General features: G+C 42.9%; 2 protein-coding genes across 2 annotated transcripts in view; one reads left to right on the top strand and one right to left on the bottom strand.

Moving 5' to 3' along the window:
• LOC118409222 (sodium/potassium/calcium exchanger 4-like) overlaps positions 1-14,404 on the top strand; it is a 20,949-nt gene extending 6,545 nt beyond the window's left edge. Inside the window, exons 2-11 of the mRNA XM_035810090.1 lie at positions 1,094-1,381; positions 5,520-5,603; positions 6,904-7,007; positions 7,370-7,470; positions 7,893-7,983; positions 8,200-8,356; positions 8,951-9,244; positions 9,720-9,821; positions 10,285-10,402; positions 12,195-14,404. Of these exons, the coding sequence (XP_035665983.1) occupies positions 1,094-1,381; positions 5,520-5,603; positions 6,904-7,007; positions 7,370-7,470; positions 7,893-7,983; positions 8,200-8,356; positions 8,951-9,244; positions 9,720-9,821; positions 10,285-10,402; positions 12,195-12,402 (1,547 nt within the window). The 3' untranslated portion in view covers positions 12,403-14,404. The remainder of the gene's footprint in view (positions 1-1,093; positions 1,382-5,519; positions 5,604-6,903; positions 7,008-7,369; positions 7,471-7,892; positions 7,984-8,199; positions 8,357-8,950; positions 9,245-9,719; positions 9,822-10,284; positions 10,403-12,194) is intronic.
• A 706-nt stretch (positions 14,405-15,110) lies between these two features.
• The window catches only part of LOC118409592, a 6,737-nt gene continuing 3,838 nt past the window's right edge, over positions 15,111-18,009 (bottom strand). The window contains exon 3 of the mRNA XM_035810720.1: positions 15,111-15,617. Coding sequence (XP_035666613.1) covers positions 15,162-15,617 — 456 coding nt within the window. The 3' untranslated portion in view covers positions 15,111-15,161. The remainder of the gene's footprint in view (positions 15,618-18,009) is intronic.

Below are 18,009 nucleotides of genomic sequence, written 5' to 3'. Positions count from 1 at the left end.
TTGCGGTCAGACTGAGAACTCGTCGTTGGGAGCTGTGATGTCTGGTTTCTATGCTTACAAAGAATCTTGAGCTTGTTTTCACGGTGAAGAAAAGAAGAATCCTGAAGGAACCAGGAGATTGAGAGAACGGTTACGTACGATGGTGCCATTTTACATTGGGATTGCATTGAGATTTGTAGAATCCAAATTCGGATCGACCTTACGGCATTGGCAATGTATAAACTGCCTGTACCTATACGAGAATGACAGTCTCGTTAGACATATCTGTAAGCTGATTCCCAGCAGATTTCCAGGTAGAGTCGATTTGATTGATGGCCACTGCAGACTGTACAGTTCTTCATCATCAGTCATTGTTTACATCGCTGGTACACACACACATACATCACATCATACACACACACACATACATCACATCATACAACGGGACGGTAGTTAATGTCGAACAGCCTCTTGTTTAACAAGGTTTACATCGCCAGCGGATATTACACTTTAAGGATGGCCGCTTGGGAGGCATGACTTACAGTGGTACATGGCTACAGACAAAAAGCAAATTACTCTCCTTTTAACGTCGCAAAACCCACACATTACAGAAAAAGTGGGATCTTTCGTCTTCCACTGCCTCAGCAAAAGATGTCAAACCCAATAAGTTACATCTTTAACTAGTTTAAGTTAGACTAGAGTAGTCGCTTAGTGTGCTGTTTACCATTATTTGTATGTCATTGTTTGTCACTTGCAATTTGCCCTCGGGCAAGAATTTGCAATAAAACTTATACTATCAAAACTTATACTTTATTTATTGAGATTCTCCTACTGAAATTTGAGATGTGTGGGCAACAGGATTAGTATATGTTTTACAAGGCTGACATCTCCAGCGTGCAGTTAAGAATACTTTAGCTATTAGCTATTAGCTTGATACATTCTAATAAATGACAAAACTTTCTAATAAATGACAAAATTAAACAAAATAACAGTCATCATGAAACAACAGATTTAAGTATTAGGTATTTCTAGTTTGTAGTTTGTAGTTAATAGCAGGAGCCACTGTGCTTTTTGTTGTGTCATTAATGCTTCTCCCTGTGATTCTGATAAACAGGTACTAATGTCGCCCACACCGGACACGACCAAATATCACGGCGGTTACTGCAGTTTGTGACCGATCACATTCATTCGACGGGGGAGCCCGACCTCCAGTATCTGGACGGGGAGATCCCGAACTGCACCCTGGCCTCCATCGAGCAGTTCCCGCCGGACCCCATGCCCGCCTCGGTACGGAACCAGGGAGGAGTTCTCCTGCATGTTCTCGTGGCCGTGTACATGTTCTCCGCTATCGCTATCGTGTGTGATGATTACTTCGTCCCGTCACTCGAGACCACAAGCACAAGTAAGTACCATTACGGCCAGATCACGCACTACACACTGACACGTTGCCAACCGTCGGATTCCGGCGCCTTTTATCGATTCGCAATATAGACTATTCCAAGACTGCAGTATTGAATAATTGTCGGTGTTATAGCATCGCCGATTCGCTAAATATTCACCTTCATTAGAATCGAGAATTTTTTTATGTGTGTCTGTGTTTGTGTTTCCGGATGTTTGTGGTCAACATAACTTTAGAGATGAAATGTGATGATATTTGTTATGTGGATAGGGGTTGGGCAGATGACGGATAAGGTTGATTTTTGTTTCTAATTAGTCTCGGAGTTCTACCTGATTGCTAGAAAAAGTCACCATTCTCATTATTTTACACCAATAATGCAAGTAATTTGAAAATATAAAAAAAACATATTCACTTTCTTGAATATAAAGATTCATAGATCTTTTTCAATGCAAATATTTTGGACTTTTCAATTCGTAAGTTGTAAGAACTATTGAAAAAAATCGTTCATTCAGTAGATAATGTTGCTGGTCTGGATACTAGTAACTGTGCACAGACCAAAACTGTGTAGGTAAATAGGTCCATTACTTTGCAGAGACTCGTGTGATCAGTGGGATGTTGGTTGTTAGGATTAGTGCTTATACTTTACTTTAAAAATAAAACTTTAGTCAAAAAGCAGACACAAATATAGACTGTAATGCATTGCTCAAACATCTATTACAACAAGCTGATCAAACTTCACTGGAACGGCAACAACTTCAAACAAAAGTCACAACGATGTCCAATGGTTTAAGAAAATCAGTAACATTTACAGAAATTTGTAATTAATGTTCAAGTAATCATAAACAATGTTTACAGCACAAACGTTTCATACTTACTCTATTATGTCAAACTGCATACAACTCATTGAGTTACAACAATTTCTTACAATCCAAGTAAACATCAGGCAACACATTAAATAACATTGTGTCACGTGACCTGTGTTGCTTTTGAGTGCTAAAGAAAAAAGGCGGCTGCCTTCTAAAAGCTTCTCACCACAACTTTCCTTGCCTAACAGTTAAATTCTCTAGGTTAAACGTATTTGTCCATTATGGAAAATTATGACTATCTATTGTGGACTTGATGATGATGATGATTGTGGACTTACTCTACGCGCCGTCATAATTCTATAGATTAGCACACCCAATCCAGCAGACAGTACAGACCCCACCAATAAAACCACCAAGGGCAGAATGTGCTGCCAGTCCGAGTACATGTACCACGTAACAACCATTGCAATGTTGAGTATTAACGTGTCCATTGTCTTTATGAAAAATGCACTGTCTTTATAATAGTGTAAAGACGTTATGCTGAAGGTGTCCACTGCCACCTTTAAACCGACTAGAATTGTTTGTCTTAGAAAGTTGATTGAATTTTCCTCTATGCATAGATCCAATGTGATAATGATTGTCATCGTGAACCAATTAGACAATATGCAGACGACAAATACTGTCTTTTGAGATAAAGACAGGACTATAGCTGGTACGCGAACACCAAGCTCCACAAATTTCCACGCAGTAAACAAGAATAGGATAGGATATCCATGACTAGAAGATTCAATTTCTGTCTTCCACCAATATGTGACAACAGCCTTGATTGATGATAGCAAGGATATCACCATGGAGATGACCTTCATGACGCTGACCTGTTCACCTGTGGAGAGGATGACGTAGATCTGTAGACACAGCTGAGGGCTGCTCTCCAGCGTAGCCTCTATCAGATGTGCATAAGGAAGTCGAGCTTTTAAAAGTTCTTCCACGTCTTCGTCTTGCAGTAGCAGATGGCGGACATTGAAATACTCCAGAAACACTCCCAACTGTAGTATACATAGCAGGCTTTTATGACAATGGTTTTGCTTTAATGCTAAGACAAAGTTTGTTATAACTAACGGACCAATCACAAACCCCAATGTCCAGCCAAACCAGGCGATATCCCCGCTATAGTAGTACTGAACTGCCAGCACCAGATCCGTGATGATATCAGCCACGTACAGGCCCAGTGGGATGACCACAAGGCGAAGGACCTTCCCAATCTTGGAGTTCCAGGCTGACTGTAGGCGACCAGGTTCATCCGTTGTTTCTGCCATGTCCTTCCGAACCTTTACAATGGGTGTGAAGGGTTGTGCAATAGCCCTTTTCCGCAAGACTTACTGGCCGGCCGTAGGCTGTAACTGACCTGGAACAGTAACGTGGACATCAATTTGATAGCTTAACTATCCATGCAAATGGATGGAAACCGACGACTTGCAGAAATTGTTTTTATATTTCGTTTAAGTGGCCTTCATTCATTACTAATATTCACAGGGTTGACTTTTCTATGATAGTTGCACATAAGCCTCATTTAGTCACAGGAGAGGTATACCGGAAAATTATACACTGTTCGTTACTAATTATGTGCAATATATTTTCCTTTTAGTGGTCTACAGGCTGCAAAATCATATCCTCTTGCCTGTCAATGAGAAACTACTTTTTGGTGTATATAGATTTCAGTGTCCTCAAAACAATGTACAGGAAAGAGCATGCCCGTCCCAGACAAACTATCCCATGACCAGTCGGACTTTCTAACAGATATGGTATAATTCAAATGAGGGCACAACATTTTCCCTTTTTTGTATAATGCCTGGGCGTTAAATAGAAATGAAGCAGTGAAATTAACATAGCTGTAGTCAAGCATACATGGATTTGTGAAATGAAATTATTGTCAGCTGATTAGTTGACCTCACCCTGAAATTTTCTTTACATGATTACTTCTTTGTTCATTTCTTGCTGTATGTAGCTACAAGCGACCTTCACGTCACAAAATGGACAGCAAATAATCCTTACCTTTCTCTGTTTTGATTGTTGATTACACCGAGTAACTTTGCAGACCACGATTATAAGAAAGCTCCGCTTCTATGCCTACAGAACGTTCTGGATAAACGGAGCTCTAATACTTGTTTTTGTGCCAGCAGGGGGCAAAGCATTCCATCGTTGTATGTTACTTTGATTGCTTAAGCGGTCGTCGTACCCAAGGTTACTGTATGTTTGTTAGCCCGATATAAATGGGCTTTACCCATATTATCGTTGAGGTGCATTGGGATTATTCAAATCAAACATTCTATGCCAGATGACTAAAAATAACTTCAAAGGAATGCAATGGTTCCAATTCAGTATTTTATTTGGCTGAAATGTATCCGCTCTGTCTTTGTATTAAACGTCTTATTCTACGTGTAACCTTGTCCCATTGTGCTTTACATATCTTTAATCATAGAGTGTGCTTGGCAATAGAACTTCAATCATGACGGGATTCTGACACACATGACACTTTCTGGTCGCCAAATTGTTTTTGGTCCTGATAAAGGATGGACAGATCCAAGGTGGCAGTACCACCGTAGATTACATAGTCGGTACCACCGAGTTGTTAATTACTGATGGCACAATCATAGATTTCGGTCAGATTGCTACAATAAATTCACATGATGATATTGATTAAACACCAACACTGTCATTAACTTTGAAATACAAACAAAAACTAAAAATACACAACAACATATGATCTTCACTCCTACAATTTATGTCTCCTCCTTACAAACTTCCCCGGAATGAATTACTGCTGGTAGTATTTGCTAACATGAGCGTACTTCGTCCAAGTTGGTAACTTGGTTATACTAGACATTGATAGATTGCTTTATAGTGATGGCCCGAAGTTTTAGTTATGCCCCTTGTTTCCGGGTGATGCCAAGAATTTCTTGAACGCACCTAATAATCGATCTAAACAGCAAAGATCAATGAAGTTTAGATTAAAACTTCAGAGAAAATTTTCCCAAATAACCATCCAAATCAAAGAGGTCTTCGCTGTAGTACCCGACTGCCATGACTACCAAACTTTTTGGCAATGCGTTTTTCGTCACGACGTTTGTTTTATTGTTCTGCACAGGGCCTGTCCCGCAATGTGACAGGTGCGACCTTAGAGTCGTCTTCTTGTGTAGTTTTCATTCAGATCTACAGAGAAGTCTTCGTCCTTTTGTCACGTACCGTTTCAATTGCCGAAGCATGGCGTAACCTGTAAAATCTGACGTAACTATTGCTTGGATTTATAACATTGTCACGTGTTCTGTTCTCCCCAGGACTGGGCCTGTCCCACAGCGTGGCGGGAGCCACCTTCATGGCGGTGGGAAGTTCCGCTCCGGAACTGTTCATAGCCATGTTAGGTAAGGGCTAGCGGAACTGTTCATAGCCATGTTAGGTAAGGCCCAGCGGAACTGTTCATAGCCATGTTAGGTAAGGGCTAGCAGAACTGTTCATAGCCATGTTAGGTAAGGGCTAGCAGAACTGTTCATAGCCATGTTAGGTAAGGACTAGCGGAACTGTTCATAGCCATGTTAGGTAAGGGCTAGCGGAACTGTTCATAGCCATGTTAGGTAAGGCCCAGCGGAACTGTTCATAGCCATGTTAGGTAAGGGCTAGCAGAACTGTTCATAGCCATGTTAGGTAAGGGCTAGCAGAACTGTTCATAGCCATGTTAGGTAAGGACTAGCGGAACTGTTCATAGCCATGTTAGGTAAGGACTAGCGGAACTGTTCATAGCCATGTTAGGTAAGGGCTAGCAGAACTGTTCATAGCCATGTTAGGTAAGGGCTAGCAGAACTGTTCATAGCCATGTTAGGTAAGGGCTAGCGGAACTGTTCATAGCCATGTTAGGTAAGGACTAGCGGAACTGTTCATAGCCATGTTAGGTAAGGCCCAGCGGAACTGTTCATAGCCATGTTAGGTAAGGCCCAGCGGAACTGTTCATAGCCATGTTAGGTAAGGACTAGGTCACACATGATACTTTGTGGCCGTGCGTATATGACGTTGATGTTGTAGGATATTGAAGAAGGCTGTGACAGAATCAACCGTCGAGAGGGATCTAAGGAAGTGTTTATGAAAACTTTGTGTTTGTGGTAACAATGCAGCTGATTCCCGCACAACCAGTGCACGACAGTCGCTAGAATGTTCTCAGTTTGCGACCGAACGATGATAGTACGACGAATGACAGCTCATATCACCGATCATCTTATCTCGCGAGTCTTAACGATTTAGCTCTGATAACAAACCGGAGAGGTCGTCAGAGATAAGAAATGACTTCCCAGTGATTCTGTTAAACGCCATTTACGATATTGGTTTTGTAGTTGGTTATTTGTATGCATATCTCACGTTATTTGAAGTTTCTGTCTGTATATGTGAGATAACAGCAGCTCAAAATAGCCCGTATCTTACCTAATCCAGCTTTAACGTAACACTAAAGTCATTCCATTATCTGTGATTGTCGAGACAAAGCTAACGACGTCTCCCAGAGTTGCGCAAATTGAACGAGATCGTATCTCGACTATATCAGACTAAAGATAAGAATAAGCATGTCATAAGATTAAACAATTCATTGTGATGAGCGCAACAGTGGAGAAGATTCAATAGTTATTAATATGTCGTTTTGCTAATGTCATTCTTCCGTTACTCCCATGCTGTGTACAGGGGTGTTCGTGACGAAGAATGACGTCGGTGTTGAAACAGTAGTGGGGTCCGCCATCTTTAACGTGCTCGTCATCACCGGGCTGACGGCTCTCTGCAGTTCTAAGGTGAGTCGCTGGGTGTGCTTGTTATAAATCAATATGTAATTGTAGATGTGCCTGCCAATGTAAAGTGCTTGACGATTCTTTGCAGTTCTAATAACTGTACTTGGACATGATTGTCACAAAACACTGTGTGGACAATATTACAGGGTAGGTTTCCCTTGGACCGCATATCAAACTGTTCACTTATTCGCGCTTGCTGTGTCCTCAAACCTTTCTTGTATTAGCGGTGACATAGGGCAGGTTCTTGTAGTGACTTCGGTGCACAACAAATCAAAGAATAGGTGCAGAATCTTTAGATATGAAAAGTGTTGATACAATTTTTTTCTGAATCATATTATTTCATTCTTGTTTGTTGTTTTACCCAGCTGCTGAGTCTGTCCTGGTGGCCGCTGTTCCGGGATTCCTTCTTCTACCTGATCAGCATCGTCACGCTGGTGCTCATCATTTACGACGGGAAGGTCTACTCGTGAGTCACAGCTTACGGCTGCTTTGTTTGTTGTTTGTTTGTTTGTTTGTTTCACATAACCGGGAAACAGTCTGCGGGCGTAAAACATAAGCATAGTACAGTAGGTACAAGCTGCGTAAAACTGAAAGGTTTGAAACACTTCCAGTATGGACCCCTACTCCTCAAGACAAAATACTGTGGGTTCTTTAACATGCTTCAGGAATGAGACAACCAGAAGTCGACTCGTGGGTCACATAATGCGGCTTGTTTGGTCGTTTCGCATAACCTGTAAAATGCCTTTAAGCACCAGCAATTCGTATCTCTCAACCTGACTGAAAGCTTTACTCACACACCAGTCCTGTAGATAAGTGTTATGAATTACTCCAGTAGTGTACCTCCTATAAGGATATGGAAGTATCATACTTTTTTCTCAATGGATGTAGGTACGAGGCGATGGTTCTCCTCGGCATCTACTGCCTGTATATCTTCATCATGTACCTGGACCCAAGACTCAGCAAGTGGGCGACAGAGAAGGTTAAAAAAACACCTTTTTATATTTTGACTTCTTTCATACAACTAGTTAAGTCTCACCTACTTACAAAATAATAGAAATGTATATGCAAGCTCAGATATACAAACAGTTCAAAGGAACATAATGCACAAAAACCACAGCGTCAAAATATTGCAAAGAATCATGTTTTTACAATCTTGATCAACGTGAATTTTGTCTACTCCTTTTGTAATCCGCAGGTGAAGAACTGGCACCTTAGCCGGGAGTCCTCCGCCCTTCTGGCCATCAAGCACAGCGCCAACACCAACGCGGACAGCTACCAGACTCTGGAAAATGAGGGCGACACTCCAGCTGAGGCGGACGGCAATGTCAAGGTCAACAAAGATGGCGGCAACGGTAGGAGGGTCTGAGAAGACCTAGGCTAACAGAATTGATTTTGGTTTGGGGCTATACATATAGTCTTCATCAGACTAACTACGCTGTCTAATTATTGGTAAAATTCACTTTAATAGGAGAATAATTTGGCAGATGAGTTTGTCTACCACAAGGTATTATTTACAAACGCTGCCTTTACAGCGAGCCGACTATCCGGCAAAACATTAAACTTTTTTGCCAAATTCTGCTACTTACAACCTCTTTGGAAGACCCCATGGAGTCTACTTTATATGTGCCTAGATAGTCAAGATTAAACCAAATTTTGTCTTTATTTTCATGATAAACAAGAAACATGAAAAGGCCGTCTTTTTTTCCAGAAAAGAGAGATCTCGAGAAAGCCCGTTCCGCTGACCCAGAAAAGCCAGCCCCTGCGCCTGAAGCCCAGCCCGCAGCTGCCTATCCTTTACTTTATAGATTACATGGTCACATTAAACAATCACTACCGAGGTTCCTATGCTGGCTCCCCTGGTTCTTCAGGGAAACAACACGACTATTAGAAACACCACCAGTTTAGTTGTCTCACTACCTCATTGAGAATGCATATTTCTTCAACAGAAAAGAGAGATCCTGAGAAAGCACCTCCCACGGACCCAGAGAAGCCAGCCCCTGCCCCTGACGCCCAGCCCGCAGCAGCCGACGCCGTGCCGAAGAGATCTCTCCTGACAGTACCGGAAGGGAAGCGCAAGATCGCCTTCTTCCTGAACTTCCCCATCCACGCGGTGCTGTACGTCACCATCCCGGACTGCCACAGCGACGGCACCAAGCACCGCTACCTCATGACGTTCTTCATGACGACTCTGTGGATCGCCGTCTTCACATACGTGCTGGTCTGGATGTCAACCATCATCGGTGGGTTGTTTTTTTGTGCATCTTTTTATGTATGCGCTAGTCCTGTTCACCGCAAATTGACAGGAAATAAAAGTCAGAGGTCCCAGCGTGACAGGAAGGGGAGTTCAGAGTTGGCAAAATCCCTACCTACGTGATGGTCTGGATGTCAACCATCATCGGTGGGTTGTTTTGGTGCATCTGTTTAATGTGTATGTGCTAGTCCGTTCATGGCAAATTGACAGGAAGTAAAGGTCAGAGGGGTCAGAGTGACTTGATGTGAAGTTCTGACAATTGATATTAACGTATCTATGTGTATAAATTCTTTCAATCATGTAACCACGTATTTCAATCATGTAACCTGCACCTCTGTTATGCTTTACCTGACCCTTACCGCCTCCTTCAGGGGTTCATTGAAAGATGGCATGCAAGCAGTGACCTAATTGATAAACAAAGCTTCAAAAAAACAAGCAAACAAACGAATCGTTCCTCCCTGTAGGCTTCACCATCGGGATACCTGACGAGGTGATGGGCCTGACGATCCTGGCTATCGGCACCAGCATCCCGGACGCGCTGTCCAGTGTGCTGGTCTCGTCTTCAGGTCGGCAGCTCCGATATCTTGTGTTCATTACTGCCTCTGTGCTTTAGTTGTCGAGGAAATATCGTGAACTTGGATCTGCTTACGCCTGTGATTTTACTAACAGTGTCACACAAAGGGCATAGTTCTAAAGTATCATTTTGAACAAAAATTTTATACGCAGTTTGGATTTCTGCCGCTAGAAATGTGTCAAAAGTCTTTGATATGTTTCTACATTTTTTTCAATTCTGGTTTTTAACTGCGTTCAACCAATAAAAGTCATCTTGAATCTTGAATAAACTCCCAGGTCTTGGTGACATGGCGGTCTCCAATTCACTCGGCAGCAGGTCTGCAGCTCCGAGCTCTTGCTTTTTTTTTAATCACGCACAGCTGGTCGTATCGTGTGCTTGTACATTGTTCTTTTTAAATCGTGGTTCTTAACTGCGTCCAAACAATAAAGTCATCCTTCATTTCAACTAAACTTCAGGTCTTGGCGACATGGCGGTCTCCAACTCCCTCGGCAGCAACATCTTCGACATCCTGGTGTGCTTGGGTCTGCCGTGGCTCTTCAAGTCCGCAGGCGGGTTCGCCGTGCACATCTACAGGTGAGTGGGTTCATCTACAGGTGAGTGGGTTCGCCGTGCACATCTACAGGTGAGTGGGTTCATCTACAGGTGAGTGGGTTCGCCGTGCACATCTACAGGTGAGTGGGTTCGCTGGCACATCTACAGGTGAGTGGGTTCGCCGTGCACATCTACAGGTGATTGGGTTCGCCGTGCACATCTACAGGTGAGTGGGTTCGCCGTGCACATCTACAGGTGAGTGGGTTCGCCGTGCACATCTACAGGTGAGTGGGTTCGCCGTGCACATCTACAGGTGAGTGGGTTCGCCGTGCACATCTACAGGTGAGTGGGTTCGCCGTGCACATCTACAGGTGAGTGGGTTCGCCGTGCACATCTACAGGTGAATGACATCACAGCTACTACACTACACGAAAAGAGAAATTTAGCAATAGCAATGAATGCCTCGTTATGGTTCTTGTTTGGCACTTGACGTTTGAGCCAGAAGTGCCCTCGAAATTGATTTGTTGCAATTTCAATACGATAAAATGTGATTGAGTCCTTTTTTAAACTAGAGCGTTGTCCTGCAAGGCTTTTGTTTTGATTTGATTTATTCGGCTGTATAGAAAGACATACAGCCAGGGCTATCCAACTAGCGGAAGGCTATTATCAAGGGCTAGCCCTGGTAACTGTACAATTAAGGGTTAATGACCCGCCCCGACGTGTATATGGTGTCATAACGCCTGGTCCTTTGCTATAACCACCGAATAAAACCACCGAGTGAGCGAAGGTGGTTCATTAACCCTATTATCATATAGCCTACCCACACTGACCCATTTAAGAGTAGATTAGAGTAGAGTAGAGTTTCCAGATGAGTAGGAGCGACAAATTCTTTTCTAAAACATACATCTTTTATTCAGTACAAACATTTGAACAGTGAATTTGAACAACATTAAACTTGTACGTGAAATGTATTTCTGTTCCAAGGCTTAAAATAAGAACAAAGTCGATTCATTATGTTACAAACTGTTGCACGCTCCGTATTTCTCCACTCGCCCATTCTCCAGTTTGTCGAGTTCGTTCGTATCAGGCGCTAAATCTCTGCCGGCTTTCCTGAGGTATTCCGGGATCCCTGTGCTTCACAGCTATTGAGAATCTCGTTCACTACGAACCCAAACACGACTTCTCCGAAGAAAGGTAGCATTTTGGTCCTCCAGCGCCATGACGGCTACTCAATGGCGGACCGTGGTGTTATTGTCGTCTGAACTTGAATGGGCGGGGGTGCAAATAATTTTATTTTCCATTTGCAGTTTAAATGGGACATGACATGGAAATAGATTTTATTGTCTTAAATATTATAGGTAATTCAATGTTGTTTTAAGACAGCAAATGTTTTCTTTGAACAAAGAAACACGCACTACCGATGTTAATAGAGGGAGCCATCCCCCCTCCATGCCTGTACTTATTCCCCTATCTTGGCAGATGGACGATTCCTGGATATCTCATTCTGATTGGCCAGCGTCATGTTTGTCTGTCCTCCTGATTGGTTTAAACTTTCAAAAGTTTTATCACATATGTGATAATCAAAAAGTTAATGCATGGCTGTTACGGCGTCATAACCAGCATGAAATGGGGCCTTCTGATTGGCCCACGTCCTCTGGCTATATGATAATGTACAATAAACAATATACAATATACAATATGCAATAACAGCATAACGTTTTCGGATACATGAGGTTTGTTTTTCGAACTAAATTATAAAGACAACGCAGAATATGGATAACTATAGATACGGAGTGTATGTTGAATACTGAATAAACCAATCATCACCATGCAGCGAGAGCATCATCTACTCCACTGTGACCCTCATCAGCACCGTGTTCTTCCTGGCCGTGGATGTGCACCTGAACGGCTGGAAGCTTACCAAGACGTTAGGCGTGACGTGTCTGATGACGTACGTCTTCGTCATCACCCTGGCCATCGTGTACGAGCTCAGCATCTTCACGTCACACATGCCCATCTGTCCTCTGGACGCAGACATGTAGATACGACTGGATGACAAGGTTCTTCCCTAATCAACTTTAAGATATTTACAACAACAGCCAAAGTTTCGCTGTCCGCTTGATGCCTACATGTAAATATGACTGGGTAACACTGTTCTCTATTCACATTTAAGATAGTTAACGTTATAACAATGACATGCGTTTCGCTGTCCTCTTAATGCCGACATCTGTTCTTGTAAATATGACTGGATCGCAAGATTGTCTTTCGATGGACTTCCGATGGACAAACATCACAAGGGTCTCTATTCACCTTAAAGATAATTTTAACAACGGCCAAAGTTCTCTTTGATGTTGACGTGTGATCTTGTAAATAAGACTTGATAACGAGATGCTTTGCGCGAAGTAGCAGTTACCTAAAGCATCTGGATATGATCCTGGAAACAGACGTTTAGGGTAGAATCCACTAGTGACATTGAGCAGATCTGGATAACAAGCTTTAGGTTCTGTATTCACCTTTAAGATATCTGTAACAACAGCCAACGTTTCGTTGTTCTCTTGATGCCGACATTTGATCTTGTAAATATGACGGAATAACAAGGTTCTCTTCCCAAGGATGAACATCACAAGGTTCTCTATTCATGACCTTTAAGATAGTTATAACAACAGCCAAAGTTTCGCTGCTCTTTGATGCCGCATCTGTTCTTGTAAATATGACTGGATAGCAAGATTGTCTTGCGATGGACGATGGACTTCCGATGGACAAACATCACAAGGTTATCTATTCACCTTTAAATTTATAACAACAGCCAACGTTTCTCTGTCCTCTTGTGGCAGACATCTGCTCTTGTAAATATGACTGGATAGCAAGATGCTTTGCGCGAAGTAGCAGTTACCTAAAGCATCTGGATATGATCCTGGAAACAGACGTTTAGGGTAGAATCCACTAGAGTGACATTTAGCAGATCTGGATAAGAAGCTTCTATATACACCTTTAAAATAGTTATAACTACATTGACATGGAGCAGAACTTGTTGAAGAACAGGCTATATACCCTAACTACGAATTGCTTGTCTGTTAGACAATCTATTATCCAGACATTTACACATCTGATGAAATTGTTGACGGATGTAAATATGATACGATTCAGCTATACAGTATGAGAAAGTTAAATATTTCAGGTGGTCAAGATTCAAATGTATATTGTAGAATTTGTGGAGTATATCATGTAATTGATCTTTCTCTATAAAGAAACTTTTCAATGTCTATTCTTAAACAAAGTTGAAAAATGTTCGAATGTCTTTGACAAGGAATGAGCTATGAATTTCGCGGTTCAACTTCGTTTTAGAACAATTTTACAACACAAATGAACCTTCAAACCCTCCATATTTAATATAGCAAAGTCTAGATGCTGCTAGGAACCCGAGTGCACATGGGAAACAAAGTCATGGCGCAAATTCGTGTTTGTACAGACGTGTATAATGTCTAATTAAGCTTGTTGCACAAAAGAGAAGTATGTACAGAATGTAGTATATGATGAAGCAATGCCGACTGTACATTAGGATCCGTTGTTCGATAGTCTAGATGTATTCTAGTATTAAACATGGCGCCCTATGAAAACTTGCTGGCCATCAAACAAAGATGTAAGTAACGTTATGCTATAATGGTAATGCAAACATTTTGTGTCATCTAAATAGACATTGCCTTTCTCTGCCTACTGTAGCCAAACTACTGAAATAGTATTGCACGATGTTGCAATGCACATACGAATACATGGAATGGTTCCACATAGTATGAGAAATATTATCACTAGTCGATGTAACAAAACTATAGTAAATGCTATCAATAAATTTACTCATCTTGTCCTGATGAACAATTCTTAGTTTTATTTCGTCACTGTATTATCTTGATGCTCTTGGTTGTTAGGATACTGCTACTGATCAGAACGACTTAGAAATATGTGTAGAGATGGTGAGTTAGAAAGCACGCCATTTCTAATCGTCTCCAGATTTCTCGAATAAACCCACCTAAAACTGCGAGACTGTTGAAACAAGAAATCTTTTTAAAAAAGCTGTGCCTTGCCGCGTATTTTATGTTATTTTGGTAAGATAGACTAGATTCTACGCTTAAAAATCCCGAGTTCCACATGTCGCCCCCTCCCCCCTCATTATCATAATTTATGTCAGATGAATTATTGGCACATTAAACAGGTTTTGTAAAACTTTTTGACCCACAATGAATATGCATTATTTTTTATTACAAACTAAGTTCCTTCTGATGCAATTTGTGATATATATTTATATAAACATGGTGAGTTAAAGCGTAGATTTATTACGCTGGACCACATACAGTAACATGCATCTAGAAGAGCGTTTTAATACTCGCCTGGAATGTACTATTGTCTAACTAAGCCATGAAACTCGGCAAGGAAAGAAGGGCCTTTGGAAGGGGCTTTGGAAGGGCTGGGTTAAAAGGTCCGTCCATTGATCCATGGAAAAAAGCTGGCGTAAAGCCTTGCCTGGCGGCAAGGCAAAAACTAACCTAAATAAGAGTTCTTCTTAAAGTATCTAGTTAGAGTTACTCGTATGTCTTGTTTAACTGTAGTTGATTTACGCAAATGCGGTTTTTACATGTATCTATTGAACGCTGCTTTCTAATTCACAATGAAATTACTAAAACATATACATTAAAATGCAAAACAATTACACCTCCCCGTGAATACATAGCCTCTTCCAATGACCCCATGACCTAATTCTAGGAACTCTGAACTCCACTACCAGAATTTAGCGAATGACAACGTTGATCTACCAGGTAAAGCCTTGCCTATTCCTCCGTATCTGTAACTCCTCCTCCCGCAGGGTGCTTATAGCGTCTTCATATAACAGCACATCTTCTGCGGCTTGTTCAGCCATCACGTGACCCTTCCTGCCTTTGTTTCTGTGACGGAGCCACCGTTTCTGGCAGCAGGCGGGAAACTTCTTGTACATCCTCAGGCGCTGCTTGTAGATGATGCAGAAAACAGCGGTCACACCGGCCAGCATCAGGAGGAACCAGTTTCCCCACCGGTCCAACCACACGTCGACGGGTCTCCGCGGGGGGTCGGGGGTGTTGAGAAGGGCAATGAACTGTCCAATGAGGACCGGAAGTCGTTGGGTGATGTTTCCGGTCCAGAAGTCGTCCGTGACGTAATCGCGGTACAGGTGGACCAGGTCCAGATCGGACAGTCTTCGCGCAGCCGTCTCCTCTGTCGAGGTGTAGATCTAAAACAATATTACAGTAATGTTATGAAATTTGTGTTGGCAAAACTGGGTAGAAGCTGAATTGTCAGACACCTTCTGGACTGCTAACTTAGTCAAGAATACTATATTTTAGGCAACGTTTATTTGTATGTATGTATGTATGTATGTGTGTTTGCGTGTGTGTACATGTGTGTGCGTGTGTGTGTACATGTGTATGTGTACATGTGTGTGTGTGTGTGTACATGTGTGTGTGTGTGTGTACATGTGTGTGTGTGTGTACATGTGTGTGTGTACATTACAGTGTGTTTGTGTGTGTACATGTGTGTGTGCATGTACATATATGTGTGTATGTGTGTGCGTGTGTGTGTACATGTGTGTGTGTACATGTGTGTGTGTACATGTACATGTGTGTTTGTGTGTGTGTTTGTGTATGTGTGTTTGTGTGTGTGTTTCTTCTTCTTTTCTACTGCTTAGCCCCCTTACGGGGATTAATAGCAGTGCGCATGTTTGTTAGTAACAGGTGCTAGTGCCATACAAACATAGGGAAAACAAAGGCACAAAAAAAGCACACAACGGAACATAAACAACTGATCTGTGGGTGCAAAAGACAAGACAAGTGAATGTGGTGGGTTAGTGTTATTTACATATATACAAGGACGTGTAGGGGCGACTCAATGCAGCAGGGCCCTCCCCAGTTCAGTTTTGAACTGGGAGAGAGACCCCGCCTCCGCCACACCAGGCTCAAGTTCATTCCACTCCTGGATGGTACGAGGGAAGAACGAGAGCCTATAGAAGTTGGATTTGCTCGCGATGGCCTGCAGCTTGAAAGCGTGGTTGGTGCGGCGGGAGCATCGAGTCGCCAGGGCCAGCTTGGATGCATGTGGGACAGAAATGTTGTTGTGAATGATCTTATACATGGTAATAAGTCTGGCGTTCTTTCTTCTGGATTGTAATGACTGCCATCCCAGTTGGTTGATTAGGGCAGTGACAGAGCATGTGTCTCGTTGGTAGTTGTTTGTTACATACCGGGCCGCTCGTCGCTGGACCATCTCAACCTTCCTCACCTGTTCTTGGGTGTGTGGGTCCCACACACTGCAGGCAAACTCCAGGTGGGGTCTTACCAGGGCCTTGTAGGCCCTCTCCTTTGCCGCAGTGCTGGCAACCCGCAGGCAGCGTCTGAGCATGCCCAGTGTTTTGTTGGCCTTCGATGTTATGGCGTCGACGTGGCTGCCCCATGTAAGGTTGGAGGAGATGGTAACCCCAAGGTATTTGGTGGTACTTACCTTGTTTAGTGGATGGCTGTGAAGAGTGTATGTGTGGGTGATAGGTGTTTTTGACGATGTTATGGTCATTACTTCACACTTAGATGGGTTAAACTCCATCAGCCACCTGTGTTCCCAGAGACAGATGTTATCTATGTCTTCTTGTAGCTTATTGCAATCAGAGCTGTCATGGATGGGCATCTGCAGAATGCAATCATCGGCGAAAAGCCTCACCTTTGCATTTGCAGCGTGTTCTGGGAGATCGTTAATGTATGCTAGGAAGAGGATGGGCCCCAGCACAGTGCCCTGGGGAACGCCCGAGGTCACTGGCATAGGGTCCGAACGCTCTCCATCAAGCACAACCGTTTGGGACCGGCCCAGCAGGAAATTCTGTATCCAGACAAGGGTGTTCCCTCGGACACCGTAGTACTGTAGTTTGTGTAGCAGTCTACGGTGTGGGACTTTATCGAACGCTTTAGCAAAGTCCATAAAAACGAGGTCTGTCTGGATTCCGTTGTTCCTGTTGACGGCCAAGTCATCAGTTAGTGAGAGCAACTGGGTCTCACATGACTTACCTTGGCTGAAACCGTGCTGAAGGTCATACAAAATGTTGTTAGCCTGAAAGTGTGTCATCATGGTGCTAGCAATGATGTGTTCCATTAACTTAGAACAGATGGATGTAAGTGAGATTGGGCGGTAGTTTTCTGGTTTGGAGCGGTCACCTTTCTTGTACACAGGGGCTATGTTAGCCTCTTTCCAAGCCTCGGGCACAATGCCGGTGTCTAGGCTTCTCTGGAATATGATCTGAAGGATGGGACTGAGGACTGGGCTGAGTTCCTTCAGGACATGGGCATGGACTTGATCTGGCCCAGAGGCTTTATGGATGTTTAAATTCCCCAACAGTTTGTCAACACCACTCACCTCTATTTGGATGTCCTCCATACAGACATGAGGACTAGGTCCTAAGTCTGGTAGGGGGTCATCTGAGGGCTCATTGGTAAATACAGATTGGAACTGTTGATTGAGTATGTCCGCTTTAGTCTTACTGTCTGACACCAAGGTGCCATTGTTCCTAAGATGGGAAACACCATGGCCAGACCTCTCTGACTTAATGGATTGATCACCCCCTTGCTATCACGAGCTAACGCGCA

This window comes from Branchiostoma floridae, chromosome 2 (assembly GCF_000003815.2).
Source record: "Branchiostoma floridae strain S238N-H82 chromosome 2, Bfl_VNyyK, whole genome shotgun sequence".
Classification (NCBI taxonomy): Eukaryota; Metazoa; Chordata; class Leptocardii; order Amphioxiformes; family Branchiostomatidae; genus Branchiostoma; species Branchiostoma floridae.
Note: the sequence above shows the minus strand (reverse complement) of the source record. Positions and strands in the feature narration are given on the sequence as shown.